The sequence below is a fragment of the Miniopterus natalensis genome, chromosome 2 (genome assembly GCF_054644295.1).
Source record: "Miniopterus natalensis isolate mMinNat1 chromosome 2, mMinNat1.hap1, whole genome shotgun sequence".
Lineage (NCBI taxonomy): Eukaryota > Metazoa > Chordata > Mammalia > Chiroptera > Miniopteridae > Miniopterus > Miniopterus natalensis.
In genome coordinates, this window is record NC_142082.1 from 162,367,659 (window position 1) to 162,384,838 (window position 17,180).

Here is a 17,180-nt window from a genome sequence, read left to right on the forward strand (position 1 = left end):
GGGGGTCGGTACTCTAACTAATACTGTCCCATGAGGTCTACCACACAACTTTCTGCCAATCTGTCCTCTTGCCAGCTGCTGATTATAGGATGATCATCTCTGAGGTCCCTTTAACTATCTGAAACTAAATGTGTATCTCAATAGAGGGTAGATTGTTTAATATAAAAGATGTGTTTGTGTTACACAGTGTCATATGTTAGTTGTGTTTCATAATATAGAAACTTATTTTGATACTAGACTACACAATAATTTCTAGCTCATTTTCAAGAATATCATACTTTCCACATTTTCCCTCATCTATAACCCATTATTTTTTCTTAGCATATTATCTGTACTTCAATTAAGGTTATTTCCCTCTTTCTTTTATCATATTAAAATACATCTAGTCTCTTATTACTTGTCTTAACTTTAGGTTTTATTCTAGGGTCTACCTATACTTATGCTTGCTCAGTTATTTATAAGTAATCAGTATGAATGTGTTCATTCTTTTGTTTATTTCATGTTTCTTACATGAAAGAACTATTGATCCTTTTACTTCTTGTAAGCTCCAACTTATTCATATTAATAATGTGTAGTCATCAGGCAATTTCATCATGATTTTTAGAAGAGCTGTATCTGAATATATACATAGGGAATCCATATTCTTTTATTATATATTATTTTATTTTGTCCTGATTTTTATTAGCGTTATGACATTATATCAAATTTTTAAAAATCAATACATGGGTATTTATGAATTTTAATTGAAGATATTAAAGGGAGCATTGCATATTAGTGATATGAAAAGGGAATGGCTTCTGATAGGGTTGAGTACACTGCACTAGATAATGTCTAAGGTCCTTTCATTTCTAAATCCTGAGACTCCTTAGTTCCTCTAACCTTACTATGAATGATGAACACTCCTGTCTCCCAAAACAGTAAACACGGCACTGACAGAAACTTATGCGAAGATGAACATACACTTTTGGTTGTATAAATGACTATTTTGCACTTATATAAGAGAGCGAGCCATTTTTCATTTCATTGAGTTGAGAAGACCATGCTAAACCAAGAAATGGGAACACGAGCTTCCCCACCGTGAGCATTTTCACACTCACACCGTGCACCCGTCTCACCTAACTTGACAAGGCGGAGCAGGGAGGTGTTGCTTCCTCTCTCGGTACAAGCAGTGACCGAGAGATTGTAGATATCTCCTGGGGGCAGGCTGAGAGCTGCAGTCATGACATTGCGTGTTACCTGCAGGATCATCAAAATCGAGAATTTAACCTTCTAATAAGCTTGAACTACACTGCCATTCTAAACAACTGCAGGATATAGCAGGCATGGCCTCTCTGTCCTGTGCTGCCATCTACAATGGATTTTGTAATTAAAGCACAGTATGAATATGTTAGTTCCTCTAAAATGATATAAATCCTCAACTGAGCCAAATGCAAAGTAGCTCTAAACATGCATAACACATATCAGAGCACTTTTGCAGTTAGTTCCCTTGTTTGGAATAGGTATTACTCTGATTTCTCCCTCATAGTCACAGCAAATTTTAGAAAAGGCAACTGCTGGGTTGCTCCTGATAGGAACATTTCTCAGCCCTAGCTGAGACACTCGGAAGAAACCCAGCCACGTCTAGATACTTGGCTTCTTAGACTGTATTTCCCAGCCTCCCCTGGAGCCAGAGGAAACGACGTGACCCAATTCTGACCAATGAATTGTAAGTAGAGGTCATGCGGGCAACTTATAGGTTTGTTCACACGGTCTAAGTGCTGGGCTTTCACATCCTGTCTTCCCCCTTCTTGTAATGACAATGAAGGGTCACCTGTGCAGATAAGGGTGACATAGGGTGGCAGCTGGAGCAGCTAGGGAGAGAGTCTGGACCCGGGGATGATCCCTTACAGAAGAGGAGCCCTGTTAGTCCTGGGCTAGCATGAGAGACACAAACTTTGATTGTCTTTGAGCCACTACCTTTTTTTGTTTTGTTACAGTTGTTTAGTCTGTACCCTAACTAAAACAATGTCAAAAGGCCTAATATACCAGGAGAAAAGAAATCAGTATTCCTAAGTACCCAAATATTTAGGTGGTGGGGGATACATAGAGAAAATATTGAAATTAATTAACCGTGGTTTTCTTGAAAATGTTTGGCATCCTGAAGAAAAAGGTCAAATACAACTTTAAATCAACAGTTACAACTGTTTCTGCTAAGTATTGAAGATTAAAAAGTAAGCTCTATAAAAAAGGGAATTTGACTTTTGTTCACTAGCCTATCTCCAGAGCCTGAAACAATGCCAACTGGCACACAGACATTTGTTTTAATGTCTCAATAAGTTTTGCTTAATGGTTCTCCATAGTTTATGCAAACGAATGTTCAGATGCCCAATATCGGGATTCAAAGAAACATACGCTCTTTTTAATTTTCTTCTTTCCTTCTGCAACAACCATCCAGTGCAGCATTCTAGAATGGGAGAGGTCAGTTGTGTCATCCCCATACGTCCAACTTATATATAATAGGCTGCTGAAATATTCCACAGAAGTTATTTCCGGGGCAACTGGGGCTGAAAGGGAGGAAAGGAGAACACTTTAGTATAAGAGATTACTAGCCATTACAATACTTATCAATGGTGCACGAAATCCCCTGTACAGGCAGCTTAAAGAATTAAAATTCACACCACAGGACGGTCCCGGGAGAAGCTGTGTCGTGCAAGGTGGGCACTTGGCTCATGGGACCTCACCCGTATGGCTCAGACACCAGGCAGCGCCACCTGAACCTGAAGGTATCAAGGTCTTCATGCAAATTTCACAGTTACAAGATTCCCATAATGTTCATTTTTTTGGGTGTGCTTGTTGCACCAATAAATTAACCACCAGGCATTGGTGAACTTATTTTCAAAGAAGTACTGGAAACCCTAAGGTTCTATAAAAATAAATTTTTTTCATGGTGACACAGCCAAGGTGTTTATGAGAATAAAGGACAGTAGGATCAATGAGTAGAGGGACAGGAGAGAAATATGATTCCATAAAAAACAAGGCAAAGTCACAGCTAGTGTCTTAGCCCAGTGCTTTGCAGAAGGTGGGCTCTTAACAAATGCTCTGAGGCAAATACTAAGGGAAGGAAGTAAAGGATATTTTATCGCGCTGTAAAGTTAAATTCGCTCTAATTTATTTTATATTTTGTATATTTAAACTTAAAACACTGCCAGTTGGGAAGAAGAGTCCATCACAAGCTTTATAATATATGACCCACGAAAGTGTATTTTAATTATTTTAATGTAAATGGTAATTCTGAAGATTTGAAGAACCACCTGAATTTAAATTCCACATGACTGGTGGTTTAAAGACAGGCGAGTTTTCTGTTCCATGCTGCAGCAAAATACCAACTAAAATATTTGGAGGAGAATTTCTACAAATCATAAAGAATTGTTTTCTTTAATATGCCACTGATTCTCAAGACAAACATTCATAACAACGATGCTTTCAAAGAATTATTCACTGACAAGATGGGTAACAGAGAGAGTAAAAAACACGTTTCTCTTTCATGTAAACAGCAGTAGCATTTCTATACATTTGACAATAAATCTTGAAATAACAATGTCTTAGCAAATTACACATATTTTATTAGCAAATAGCAGATATTTTAGAATATTCCAATGAAGGATAGTAATCCTGGCTTATTTATGGCCTCCTAATATATCCCTAGTTACTTCATTATATCCAAGTACTTATACTTAGGTTTCTTCAAAGGACATTTTCTCATGTTCTAATTCTAGTGAGGACAAGAAACATATTTAAAATTGCAAACCCAGAAGTACCTATCTCCCCTTCACAGGTACAAGTCTTCAGACTTTTATACTCCATATTGTTACCTTAAAATCCATCATAGTGCCGAAGGACCACAAGATGTCACTATTTGTTTACGAAACATTAATTGGTACACCAGCATAATTACGAACTTGACTTGCAGACAAATAAGTTGCCTAACAAAGAGAGTAGATTTAAGGTCCTAATAAATCACATCTCATTCAAATATTTTGCTCCTGTTCCTTTTTATGCGGCACAATTTGGCAATTTGGGTCACAACGAAAAGCATAGGAAAGTGAAGTATGAGATCCTTATTTGCTTTAAAATTAAAATGAGAAGAAAAGCAAAAAGCAAAAAAAAAATCTAAAATTTAATGATTTTTAAAAATAAGTATAAAAATAAATCAGCCACCATTATGTATGAATAATGATTTACATTATATTATTTAGGTCTCACACTATCATCTATATGTTGACATTATAGATGTTGATCATTGAGACCATCTGTATCAACAAGTTTAGATAAGACTGTGGACCACCAATGTGAGCATGACTTATTAGTTTGCCTCAGGAAAAGATAAGAAATTACCAAAGATCAATTTACTGAAGATAACAGACTGCTCACTTAGGCAAGTAGCCTACTGATTAACCAGTTTAGTATCCAGACTTGCTTTGTCACCCTAATTGTACTATCACAATCTTTGCCCAACCTCAGACAGTTCCCAATTTTGAAAGGCACACCCAGATCTCCAAATCCTATTAATATTAATATTATTTCAGGTCCAGTGTTCCCCTTCTGAGAAGCTGCAATGACTGTCAAGGCCATGCTCTGCCTCACTGCAGTGGGTTCTAATGCATTTAGCTTTGCTTTATTAGCCAGGTGTTGGGTAATATTTTGAGTTTTACCAATGAGAAAATAGAAGCCTAGGATCATTGAGGTAATTTGCTCAAAGTTTTAAAACTAGAAATAAGCAGAACCAGATCTGCTTAATCAAGTGTTCAGATGGGAAGCGGGGCTTTTTCCTGACATTGCTGTCTGACAAGAAAATAATATTCTAGGAGAGTTAATCCCAACAGTTAAACTGTATAAATTGTTGATACAGTGAAGTTTAATTATAATTAAATATGTAAATATTAATACAGTCAACAGCATAACCAAGGCTTGTTAAATAATTGGTATTTTCTCCTTTTTTGAGCAAAGGGGGAGCACTAAACAATTGGCTAGTAAGGAAAAGTGATGAATTATATAAGTAATTGTGTAAGAATTCACATAAAATTAATTTCTTTCCTTTGTTTTTTAATTTATAAATTTCAACAGAACAAAGCTGGATGTCCAGTGAGGAAAATATTTTATCAAAATTACTCTTCATCTAAAAATATTTTTTTTCTTTTCTTTTCTTAGTACAACTCTAAATATAGCCTTACAGTCCAACCAAAAGTTCTTGAAAAATCTTAATGCAAACAACCAGAGTTAAGGTGTCTTGGATGAATTTCCCTTTCCATGGTCACCTCTGGTCACCTCAGCGATCTCTGCCGTGTGATGATGAACCACACAGCTTAAGGCCCTGAGATCTAACACGAACAACTTTTCAAGTTACTTAAACTTTGTGTCATGTATTTTGCTAAGTAGCTTATTTAACTGAGTAGTAATAATAGATAATAACAGAGAATAGATACTAGTTTCATCCCCATTTTCCACATGATAAAACTGAGGCTTAGAAAGTCAACTTGCTCAAGGTTATAGGTGGCAGGCAGCAGAGCCATGATTCACGCCCAGGCCAACCTGGCTCCAGGTCTGTTTATCTCCTGCAGTGAACAATACCGCAGTCAGCCCGTGGCTTCAAAAACGGCTTAATTAATAAGGAACTGCAGGCACTGTAGCAAACAGGATCATCCAATGGGCCAAGTCACGGGGGTGCCGTGGGAAGCTGAGATCTGCCCGCTACATCTCTGTTCTGGCCAGCTGCAAACGGGCACACAGGCCGAGGGCAGTGACTCGGGATAAAAATAATATTTTAATTTGTAAAAGCCGTCATTTAAACAAACAGTGAATTTCCGGACTCAAGCATGTGATCCCCCAGGACACCAGTGCCCAGTCGTCCTGAGTGAGTGACGGGCACTTGCTGAAGCCTGGAGACCTCAGAGCCTCCTCCAAACAGTGTTCCCGCCTCAAAACACGGTTCCCACGCCCCGCTCACCTGTTATGAAGCTGATGGTGGAACTGTCACAGCAGCTCAGTTCTGGGTCTCCCCACGTCACCATGGTCACTCGGAAGTTATAGTACCACGCTGGCAACAGATTGGCTATTCTCTGAAACAAGCAAGGAGACAAAAGACTAAGGGGGGACATCATTTTTTTGGAATAGAGTTGTTTCTATTCAAACATGAAAAGAATTAATAAGCAATTTTTATTTTCCTTTCTGTGCCCGGTCATATTCACCAAATTTTCCATTATAAAAACAACTTTTTTTTGAAATGAGGTGAGGTGTAAATAAAATGCTATACAAAAAAATAACATACTTTAAAAAAGCAATTCAAAGGTATAGACTCAGATACTTCCAATATTGGCTTCATTTTGCAGTTTCCTAAGTTATATTATACAAGTGAAACAATACTTATTTGCTAGCTGTATGTACACATCTCCTTATTTCTAAGCCAAATGACCTTTTATAACCCTGTATTCTCCCAGGTTGGACCCTAAGCATGTACCCTTGATGGGTGGCAATTACCAGTGTCATCAACTGGGTAGAGGGCAATTGTGTACCTCATGTGTCACCTGTAGGGTACCTGCTCTTTTAAAGTTATTCAAGGTGCAGAAAGAGCAGTCTTTACCTGCTCTCCAATGGCCAGACAATAGAGGTATTAAACTGATTTGTAGATGTCAAGAATCATCGTTACAGTTAAGCAGTGTCAACTAATTATTAAATGATGAAAGCTAATCTCTTGTGCTTTTCTCCCCAGGGGCAGTAAGAAACAATAAGTGCTTGATATCTATACTAAAATGTGGATTAACAAATAAACTCGATTAGGGGTGAAAGGTAGTTTCACACAATTCTCTCTCTCTCAAAACAAACTGAAAACTAAAAACAATCCTAAAAGCAAAAACAACCTAAAAACTTTGATAGTGGTAAACTACCATGTATATTTACGACACAGTCTAATTTACAGATACCTTTTCCTGACATTAGGTACATACAGGCATGTCTATTTCCACAGGAAAGTGGGATGGGTAAGGAAAGATTACCACTGATGCAGTTAAGGAGACAGTCGCTGCTATTTCATAGTAGGTTGTCCACTCTGATGTCATTGTTGCGGGGTTGAAATAAAACATTTCAACCACATATTTTCTGAACACTCCTAAGTAAGGTCTCGTCCAGCTCAAAACCACTGCTGTAGGACCCAAGGGGTAGAGCATTAAATCCTTTATTCCAGTTGGAACTAAGAAGGGGGAGGGGGAGTGAAAAAAGAAAGCCAAGAAGGGATGTTTAATATCTTAGCAATGGCTTCAAACTTCTATTTAATAACTAAGGTTTTCACTCTTCTGATACAATTATTGAAAACTAAACATATTTGTCTCTGACCCCCACACACACCCCAAATAGTAAATGCTAAGGATGTCCTCCAGCTGTAATAGTTTATTGCTCTGAAGGTAAGATATTGGATGAACAAGAATGAGCCTCCTATGTATGAAGATAATGACTGGAGCTTGGACGCTGAACCCCACAAACAATACTTTGATAAAGTTGTTTTTCTTGTAGCTGGTAACTTACCAAGGGCAAATGTCACAGGATCTGAAGGTGGTCCAATCAAAGGGCCTTTTCTTAGGTACATCACCACCTGGTATTGGGCACCAGGAACCAGATTTTCAATAACAGATTTGCTTGAGTTCACCTTTAAACCAAACACCCAATGAGATTTCTTTAGAGCTGGGCTTTTAGAATGTGACACAGAGGCGAAAATTGTATTCAGAGACTCTTTGTGGAACCAGAGATGCCTTTGAAATCCAGAATTCTTTACTCATGCCCGGGAAGGTCGGATTTCAAAATTAGGATGATTTATAGTTTATGTGAACACAGAAGGGGGCCCAGAACATTCAAATTCTATGGCTGGATTTAATAAGCCCCATGAACTGCTTCACACCCATCAATGTCAATTGTGACTATGTACAAAAGAGACGCATATGCCTCTAACAGTAATCAAATCAGCAACACCATCAGGATAGCCTGGCATCCTAAATTGTAGTGTCAGCTGATTACATACAAAGATCAGTGCAGGGATGCCTGTAGTCCCTTGTCACCGAGAAGCATATAATATCTAATTATAGAGATGGAAATGACTTCAGGGATTCTCTAGTCCAAACCTCTCATTTAATAGATCAAGAAAGTAAAGCCAGAGAACTGCCAAGGTCACGTATTTAGATTCAGTGTTGGAATGTGACACGTAGTGTGTGTCCTCTAGTCCACACTACAGGCTGCTGCAACCCCAAGAAATAATGTTGTCGAGAACATTTCTCATTAGGTGAGCTCTTCTTTACAGATTTAAAAAAAACTTTTGGTTACGTGACTAACACCATATAGAGAAAAATAGTGAGAACAGATAGATACATACAATATACCCATTTAAGTTGAATCTTGCTGTGCATAAGGACTGATTAAGAAGTATGTTGCTTTAAACCCTTAGTGCTTCTAGTGTTAAGACAATCTTGCTTAGTGAAGAGAACACAGGTTTTCCATTCAGACTGTCTGAGATCAAATCTTGACCCTACCCCTCATAAACATGGGAGTTTATTGATAATTTATAATTTTTAATTATCCTTGGTTTTTAATTTACCTTGGTTTCCTCATTGATGAACTATAGATAATACTATCATATACCTCATAGAGTTCTAAGGATGCTTAAGCCAGAATATAAAAAAAGTTGACTCCTATTACTCATCAACTTTTTTGCCTCTAGGGCACATAAAATTGCTGCAAAGATGCTTAAGTAACTGGAAAACAATATTGTTGACAGCTTACCTATGCTGTGATTTTTAAAAGTCTCATCGCAATTTTAAGAATAAACATACTTTTAGTGATATTATATAGATGAAAACCTTTCTAACACCAGAAACTGATTCTATATAGCAGAAATTGTATAATTTGAACTGGTACAACTTTCTCTTCACATAGGTGGGGAGGACGGCATACCAAAATCCTTTTTCCATTAATTTGACCAAAATAAGATGAAAATGAATTAATAAGTTAGCATTTCCACCTTTCCTATTTACACTCTTTTTATATCAGGGTTGCTTGTCCATGTTTTAGAATTCACTTCTGCTAGAAGACATCAAGACAAAGCTAGTCCACGAGATAACTTCATCTGCTAGAGCATTTCCTGAAGAGATTAGCTATGAATAAGAACATGTATATTACACAAAATAAGCAATACTGTTTTATTCCTTTAAAATACATTTTAAACAATAAAACTATTTGCTCTTTGTAAAAATTATTCACATCATAGGAGAGTAAATAAAGTAAACTGAAGTCTTACTGTCGTCCTCCCATCATTTCCAACATCTTGGTGAGCAATTTTCCAGGCTTTCCTTGACACATAAATTCATAAGAAATATGCTATTGAACCATACAGGTGTCAGAGTATCAACATTGCTCCAAACTTTTAAATTCACAGCACATTGTAGACATCCGAACACACCTATAAATACTGACCTAGCTCTTAATCACTCATTAAGAATATTAGAATAACACAGGACGTTAAGCATGTAGATTGTTTCAGGGTGATGATAAAGTTCCTTTAGTTTGATAATATACATATATATATCACAATACTAAAAAAATGAGAAGAAAGTAATGATATTTCAAATGAACTTGTAACAAATCATAAACACCAATCCCCTCCCAATTTTTGAATATTTGCTGAGCCACCAACCTATATCTACACTTCTGTCCCTCTGTACCTTTTTATTTATCCTAGACCTCCTTGGGGGTGGATTGGAGGTGAGAGGGGAAAATGCTCATATATTCTATTTGCTAAATAATATGTATTTTATTCTCTAGAGGATTATTTCATACCCCCTTCCCCAACTTTCACCCCATCTTTGCCTTCCAATATTTCCTCTCCCACTCCTGACTAGCTTAGTCTTCATTGCGGAGAATATCATTCAGCCCAGAGTCTCCCCAACTAGTCACCAGTCCTCTCCCTCCTCGGCTAAAGAAATGGGAGGAAAGATGGACTAAACAGTATAGGGAATTTATCCTATTTAACAATTAAGTAGCTGGTTTGAAGTAGATGCTGATGAGGGTTCCTTTGACTCTGAAATGGTCTTATTTCTACTTTATGTTATTCTTATTTCATTACTTCTTTTCTATACATTTGTTATAATTACTCAGGTTTTTCTGGGAAGGAATCTTAGAATTACTCCATCTCCCTCCTTTGATTAAAAAAAACAACCACCATCCAGGTCAGTTTGTATAATAATAAAAGCTAACAATTCCTGGCACACTTATGTCCCAAGCCCTGCATTAAGCATCGAGACTTTGATCTTTGTTACAACTCTATGAGAGAGGATATGCTTCTCCTTATATTACAGATTAAGACACTTGGACATAGAGGCGAAGTCGTCTAGGGACTCAGAGTCGGTAACTGTTAGAATCAGGTCTGAACTCAGCTGTTTGACACTGGAGTCTATGCTTTCAGTCACTCCTTTTGACTTTGTCAAGAGCAGTGAGGGTGACCCCTCCCCGCGGTGTAGCGCATGCGATCCGACAGAAACAGCAGGACCTGGAAGCTGGATCACTTGAGTCCTGGTCTCAGCTCTAATAACAATTAGTGTGTAACTTTGAGCAGGTTCCTTAAATAGTTGGCCTTACTTAGCTCTACTATTTTTTTTATTTACATAGCCAATAGATTAATTTGTCTGTCTTCTGATTTTGTCACTTAGCTATACATTCCTGTAAACTGTGGAAAACACTTATGGACCAAGGCAGATCACATATAAAAATAAATATACATGCATATATTATATGATGCTTCTTAAGTCTGAAATGTATGATTGTGTGTGAGTCTACGGAAAATGCCAAAAACACATTTAACTTCAAAGAATTGGCTGGGTCCGTTATCTAACTGAGCACTGACTTTATGTTCAACATGTATGTAATTTCTTAATGAATAGCCCTCAAATGGCCATTAGAGATATATCACAAAACTCCTTTCCCCATAAACAGTCACAAACAAACACATACATGGAAAAAACCCAGATATGAAGAACATACACTTGATAAGGACAAATTTAAATTACTGGGTACATGCACCTACATGGAAGACCAGATGCTAAGCTTCGTGAACTTCAGGTTCAAGTCAGGTTTGTTTTATCCTAGCATCTCGCACAGGACGCACCTACCACAGAAATCAGTGGAGTTGTAGGAGGGGTAGGGGCACTAGCAGTGGGTCTCATGGCTGAGCTAGATGACACATAAAGCAATGCTCCTGGGGCACGGCTGGTGGCAGAGGCAAACAGAGAGAATGAAACTATAAAATAGCAAAACATTATCTTAATTGTTAATATGTATTTGGCTCTAGAATCATGCTTATTTTTGAGCTGTATTTTGAATTTTCTATTTAATGTAATCACAGTACCACTGAATATAAAACTAAAGAAATATCATTATTGTTTTCTTTCTGGATAATGATTGCTTTAGAAATAAGCCCAAATCAGACAGATCCTGTTGAGAACACCTCCTGGATTCCTTTGATCAATGGCCACTCGACTGTAGGTCGGTTTGTGAGAGTTTTTGAACTGATGCTTCCTCATCTGAAAATGTGTGTGTGTGTGTGTGTGTGTGTGTGTGCGTGTGTGTGTGTAGTGGGGTAGTGGGTGATGGGGGGGAAAATAATACAGTCCTCAAAACATTCTTGTGGTAATTGAGATAACACCTAGCACAGTGGTTTAGTTCCCACTCTCCATTTCACATATTGGTCTCCTTGCTCATAATCTTTAACAGTTTCATGTTTGCACTTCAAAAAGTACTATCAAAGTGCACTCAGACCAGCCCTTTCTGGCTCATTTATAACATATACTATCTATCTATACCTTTAGCCTTTTGCTTCCATGCAAAAGATTTGTAATTTGTACATTAGTTGGGGCAGGGAGGAAATGTACCTTGGAGAAATCAAGTTCTAGGTCACATGCTGTAAGAGAAAAACAGTTTCCTATCAATGTCTGGAGTCTATCATCTGGGAAGGAAGCTTGTAAGCTGCACAGTGAGCCGTGATTACTAGTTAATTGGCTCAGCATATTTACTCCTTAATTTAATTCAAGTCCAGGGGTAGCCTCAGCATTAAGTATGGGCTTATCTCAGCATGCTAACACTTTCTAGTGCTCCAAAGACCACTATTCCTGAATTCATCTTATCAATTAAAAAATTCTCCCTCTTTGAATTTCATTAAATGCTTGATTTTTGTAGCATGGATGGAAACCTTCCAAATAGCTTTCATACAGCCAACATCTTTTTTGAGTATTGTATTTCCAGTGTACTGCATATGAACTGATTGTTACTTTGCCTTGAGGCAGGTGGGTACTGTGTTTATAAGACACCAAGAAATAGTAAATTTGATCTCATGAAATAATCAAATGTAATAAATAATGAAACAAAATAATAAAGTGTAATAATAAAACCAGGTTTTTAGGAAAACTGGACCAGGCTCCAGGCCTGCGGTGGGTGTTCAGGGCATCAGAGAGCAAGGCCTGCCCTGGCCCGCACTGCTCGGCTGCACTCAGGATCCCGGGGCGTGTGCACGCATCTGGGAGCCACTCCCAGAGCTGGTGTCTCCACCGGCCCTCACCCCGCCTGTGCTCAGCTAACTCCTAGCCCATCCTACAGAACTCCTCTCAGTTGTGATTATTGATTTTTTTTTTACTTTATATGCTTTTAATTTTTGATTTATTTTTTTCAGGGAGCACGCATTGCTTTTATAGTTAAAACAACAAGAAAAAAAAATGAGAAAAAAAGTAAAACAAACAAAAACAACCCCAAACCTTCTGCTTGGTTGTCTCCCGCCCTGGGGGAAATTTTTCTCTCCAGTTTCCAAATCCTCTCCCCTCAATCCCTATTTACGCCCAGTTCCTTCCTTCTGCGAGCTCATGCGGCCTCCTGGTGGTTTTCAGCCTAGGCCTTATTTTACACTCTTCAGTAATTACATGCTCACTTATCCGTTGCTCTCACTAGATTATAGGCTCTGCAAAAGCAGGATGTATAAAAATTATCTAGATCCCCAGTGTCTGTCCTAGTACCTGGTACATCGTAGGTGCTCAGTAAGTTCTCTTGAATGAAGCATGAAAGCAAAAGGCTGGTGGCCACACTAAGAGGGAAAAGGAAGGTGGCTGTGACCAAAGAGCCACACACCTCAGTTCCTGGCCCCTCTCCCGGCTCCCGGTGCACGGGGGAGACTTGAGCCTGGCTTCTCCCGGTGGCCTCGCCCGGCCTGGAGGCTGTGCTGCAGCAGGCGAGTGAGGCCCGCAGCGAAGCCCTTCCTTTACCTGCGTGCAGTACTGTTTCTCCAGCCTCTGGCTCTCCTTTTGTTTCTGGCAGGTGAGGGACACCACGGACACAATGGTGCCGTTGTAGTTCTCTTGCGAGGATGTCCAGGACATCAAGGCAGTGGTCGAGCTTAAAACGTGGACACTCACGTGCTGGGGCTTCTCAGTGAGCTCTTCCATCCACTCTCCCGAAGGACCTGCACATTTCAAAGCAGAGCACAAGGGATGTTTCACGCTGAGATGGTTGAGATAAAAGGTCGTAGTTATAAAAATCGTGTTGTTTTCTTTGCCCTAACACAGATATCCAAAGTAAGACTGGCAGCCAGGCTGGTCTTGACATCGTCTGCCCAGCGACAGCCCGCGCTGCATCTCTCATCATTGACCTAAATAACAGCAGCAGCAGCAAAAACAGCCCTACCGAGAGGCAGACGCTCTGCTTCCATTGTTATGTGCATCTGAGATTATTCTGGAAAATTCTTCACTTTAGAGAATTTAAAAACAAACAGTGGGTGTAGCCGTGTGACATGTCATCCGTGTTTATAATTTCTTTGCTTCTAGGATCTTTGGTCTCTAGACCAAAGAAATAATTACTTTGAGCTTCAAACTAGCTTTTACTATGGTTATATAAAAAAAGGTCAAATTTGATCACAGCAGGATGGAAGAGGCAGGGCGTGACTATATGAGAGAAGAGATGGGCAATAGGTTGGCTCAATTACAGAAGCTGGCTAAAACCTGGGTGATAATTTGAGGACATGGTGGGTTCTTCATGATAAAATATCTTCATAGAAGTGCCCCCCCATTAGCTTTGTTCTCTTAGGTTTCTAAAGGGGTCGTCAGCACAGTGCCTGACACATAAGGAAGGACCCCAGAATTGTTATGGCGATTTTATCTACAGAAATTCCCTGTTGCAATGCAAATGTGCAACTTCCTTTTATTTGCTTAGGAAACATTTCTCTCTTCCTTAATAGAAGCTGTATTCCTAGGCTGGAACCCAGGACAGGAAAGGGAGCTGGTGGCTGTGCTGGGGGCTGCAGTCTCAGGATCACCGTAACTGGGGCGGGAGAAATAACAAAAGTAAAAACAATAATAATAATAATAATAATAATAATAATAATAATAATGGCAAGGCGATATAGCATTCGTTATGTACCAAGGTCTGTTTTAAGTCTATATGTGTTTACATATTTAATTCCTTAATTTCCATAACAAACCTGTGAGATAAGTACTGGTATTAATCTCTGTTTCAGATGAGGGAGGGTAAATGAGCTGGAATTAACACAGAGAAAGTCTGGTTCCCAAACCCATGCAGTGGTTCAATAAATACTTTCTGAATGTACAACAGAATTAATAAATATGCAAATAGTATAATCCCAGGCTAGGCTTTTATAATCTGGCGCTAGAAGCAAGATGTACACAGATAAAATAAATCTGGAGAAATACCACGCACACATAAGCTCTGTGTTTCGAGTTGTGTGTTAAGAAACAGTAGAAACTCAGAGAAGGGAGGAGACAGCTTGGCCAGGACAGTCGAGGGAGGCTGCCTGGAAACCCTTAACACTCGCGGGGGATCTCTGTGAGCAGATAAGGGAATCTTGGATACTGAAACATTTTTAGCCCATGGGAAGAACTGAATAGTAAACTATGTTCTCATTCTCAAGTGATGTCATGTCAAAGCTCTCCCATCATTGGAAGACATGCAAATAAATTATGACTATTTTTTTTTGCACGCCTATTGGGCCTTTCAGGCTTTCTACCAGTGAGGACATTTTTGGTCGCTTAAGTAAAATGGTTATATGGGACATTTTCAACATTTTTAAGTTGCTAAATGAACTGATTTCTCCCTTCCGCCCTCCTCCTCTTTCTCCTGCCCATCGTTTTGAGGCCTATTTGTGAACGGTGGTCTTTTGCCTTTGTAGATGGTGATAAAGTGAACGGTGGCCATCCTTTTTGGAGAGCAATGTTTACCCATTCCCTTCTGTTTTTCTTTCTGCTGATCAGAGGCACATTTAATTCCTGATGAGCTACGTAGCTGGTTTTTAGCCTCTAAATTTCTGGTAAACATAGTCAGATTAGCTCAAAACATTACAGACATGCACTTTTAGAGGCTACTTATTGATCTGAGATTACCTTTTATTGACTCAGTAGAAGCCACCCTAAGATTTGACATTGGGCCTTTAGGATTCTCTAGCTTTGTTTTCTTGTGGCAGCTTTAGGGTGACCACCTCGGTCTTACAAAACTTCAACTTTTGTCTTTCCTTTTCAGCTCTATAAGCTCAATATTCTGAGACTTTTCACACAGTCCAACAATATCAGTTTTCATTACAACCTTAAACAAAAGTCGTATTTCTTGAAGGACATTTGTTCATGTCCTTCAAGAGTTTGTTGTGGCTAGTGTGAAAGGCCAGATTAATAAATGTGCAATTATCACAATAATTTTAAAAATCCTTAAGTTAAATGGGTAGGTTTGTGACTATTAAACATACATATATTTCCTCTGCTCTCAACATTTCATGGATTTGGGACTCTCCTGACCTTGAAGAGTCTCAGGATCTCTGAGGTGTGATGAATAATTGATGCCTGAGCATCATTAATCCCACCAGTTCCATTGTTCTAGCCCCCGGTAAGCGCAAAAGGGTCTCTTTGGTACTTACTGATGTAAAAACTGAGTGATTTTGCTGACTGACTTTTTCGAGTTTCACAAGATCCTGAGGAACTAAAAGTTGTCACAGATAACTTATATTTCCCAGGCTCCTTCAGCTCTGTAACAAATTCGTGTGCTTCTTCAGCCACTGTCAAATGTTCAGTAAAGTTTTCTAAATAATACATAAAAAGAGAATACATATAAATTGATAACTGGAAAGGCCTTGACTATAGACAAGTCAATTAATAAAAAAATATTTTTTTATATTGTTGCCTTCCTTTTATCAAATTCATTTATACCGCTAAGCTAAAGGTACTATAAATAAAAAATTGACTAAGGGTTGGAATTGATTTTCACAATACTTTTAAATAGCCACTAAAATATGGTGTCCAAATAAATAAAATGACAGTGAGTATATACTGTGTATTCTTACTTATGGTTACCCAGAAAATTACACACACAAAATAGAAGTAGAATCTTAGAAGACAGCAATAATTGACTTTCTTACCCAGATGCAAGGGATAAAAAGTAACTAATGACAAATATCCTATAAGTTCCTTGTGGTAGCATTAACTATCCAGAAATGCCTTAAAATATACTGAATTCTTTCTAGTTAAAAGTAACTCCTCTGGATATATTTTCTGACACTTGTAATATTTTTCTTTTATCTGTTTGCTTCCAGAACTTTTAAAAAGTAAAAATAATTTTCCTATTGCTTCAAAGTCCATCTCCCACTGCTTATTACTTCATTTGAAGTTGGTATCACCAGCTGGTGATTATAATAGCCTTCAACAGAACACTGCAGTCAGATAAAAGCATGTTTGAACCTTCACAGAAATAGGCATTAAAAAAATTCTGAGCTACAAGACTCTATTTTCCATAGAATATACTGAGGAGCAGAAAAATAAAAGCCAAATTAAGGAAACTTTTTTTCTCTTAATACAAGTAATTCCAGGCAAATGTTACGACTTTTGACTCAGATAATTGGAAATGACTAAGGATTTCAATTTTATATAATATTTGGGTGTGGTTGACTGCTCTGTCATCTAGTATAGAGGAATTCACAGATTTTGTGTCTCATTCTACTAAAAAAAATAGGGGCAAACAATATGTCATGTATAAAACTACATGATCCTAATGCCCTACCCTGCAAATAGAGCTGTCCTTGTGACTTCAAATTTTGACAACTTGACAACCTTTACCACCCGTACTACTAGACTGGA

At 38.3% G+C, this 17,180-nt stretch overlaps 1 protein-coding gene across 1 annotated transcript in view; it reads right to left on the reverse strand.

The window, feature by feature from the left end:
- Positions 1–17,180, reverse strand: part of PTPRO (protein tyrosine phosphatase receptor type O) — a 180,205-nt gene that overhangs the window by 54,902 nt on the left and 108,123 nt on the right. Inside the window, exons 6-12 of the mRNA XM_087813781.1 lie at positions 15,968–16,129; positions 13,317–13,513; positions 7,555–7,675; positions 7,029–7,222; positions 5,984–6,095; positions 2,392–2,543; positions 1,116–1,236 (exon numbers count right to left, since the gene is read on the reverse strand). Of these exons, the coding sequence (XP_087669907.1) occupies positions 1,116–1,236; positions 2,392–2,543; positions 5,984–6,095; positions 7,029–7,222; positions 7,555–7,675; positions 13,317–13,513; positions 15,968–16,129 (1,059 nt within the window). The remainder of the gene's footprint in view (positions 1–1,115; positions 1,237–2,391; positions 2,544–5,983; positions 6,096–7,028; positions 7,223–7,554; positions 7,676–13,316; positions 13,514–15,967; positions 16,130–17,180) is intronic.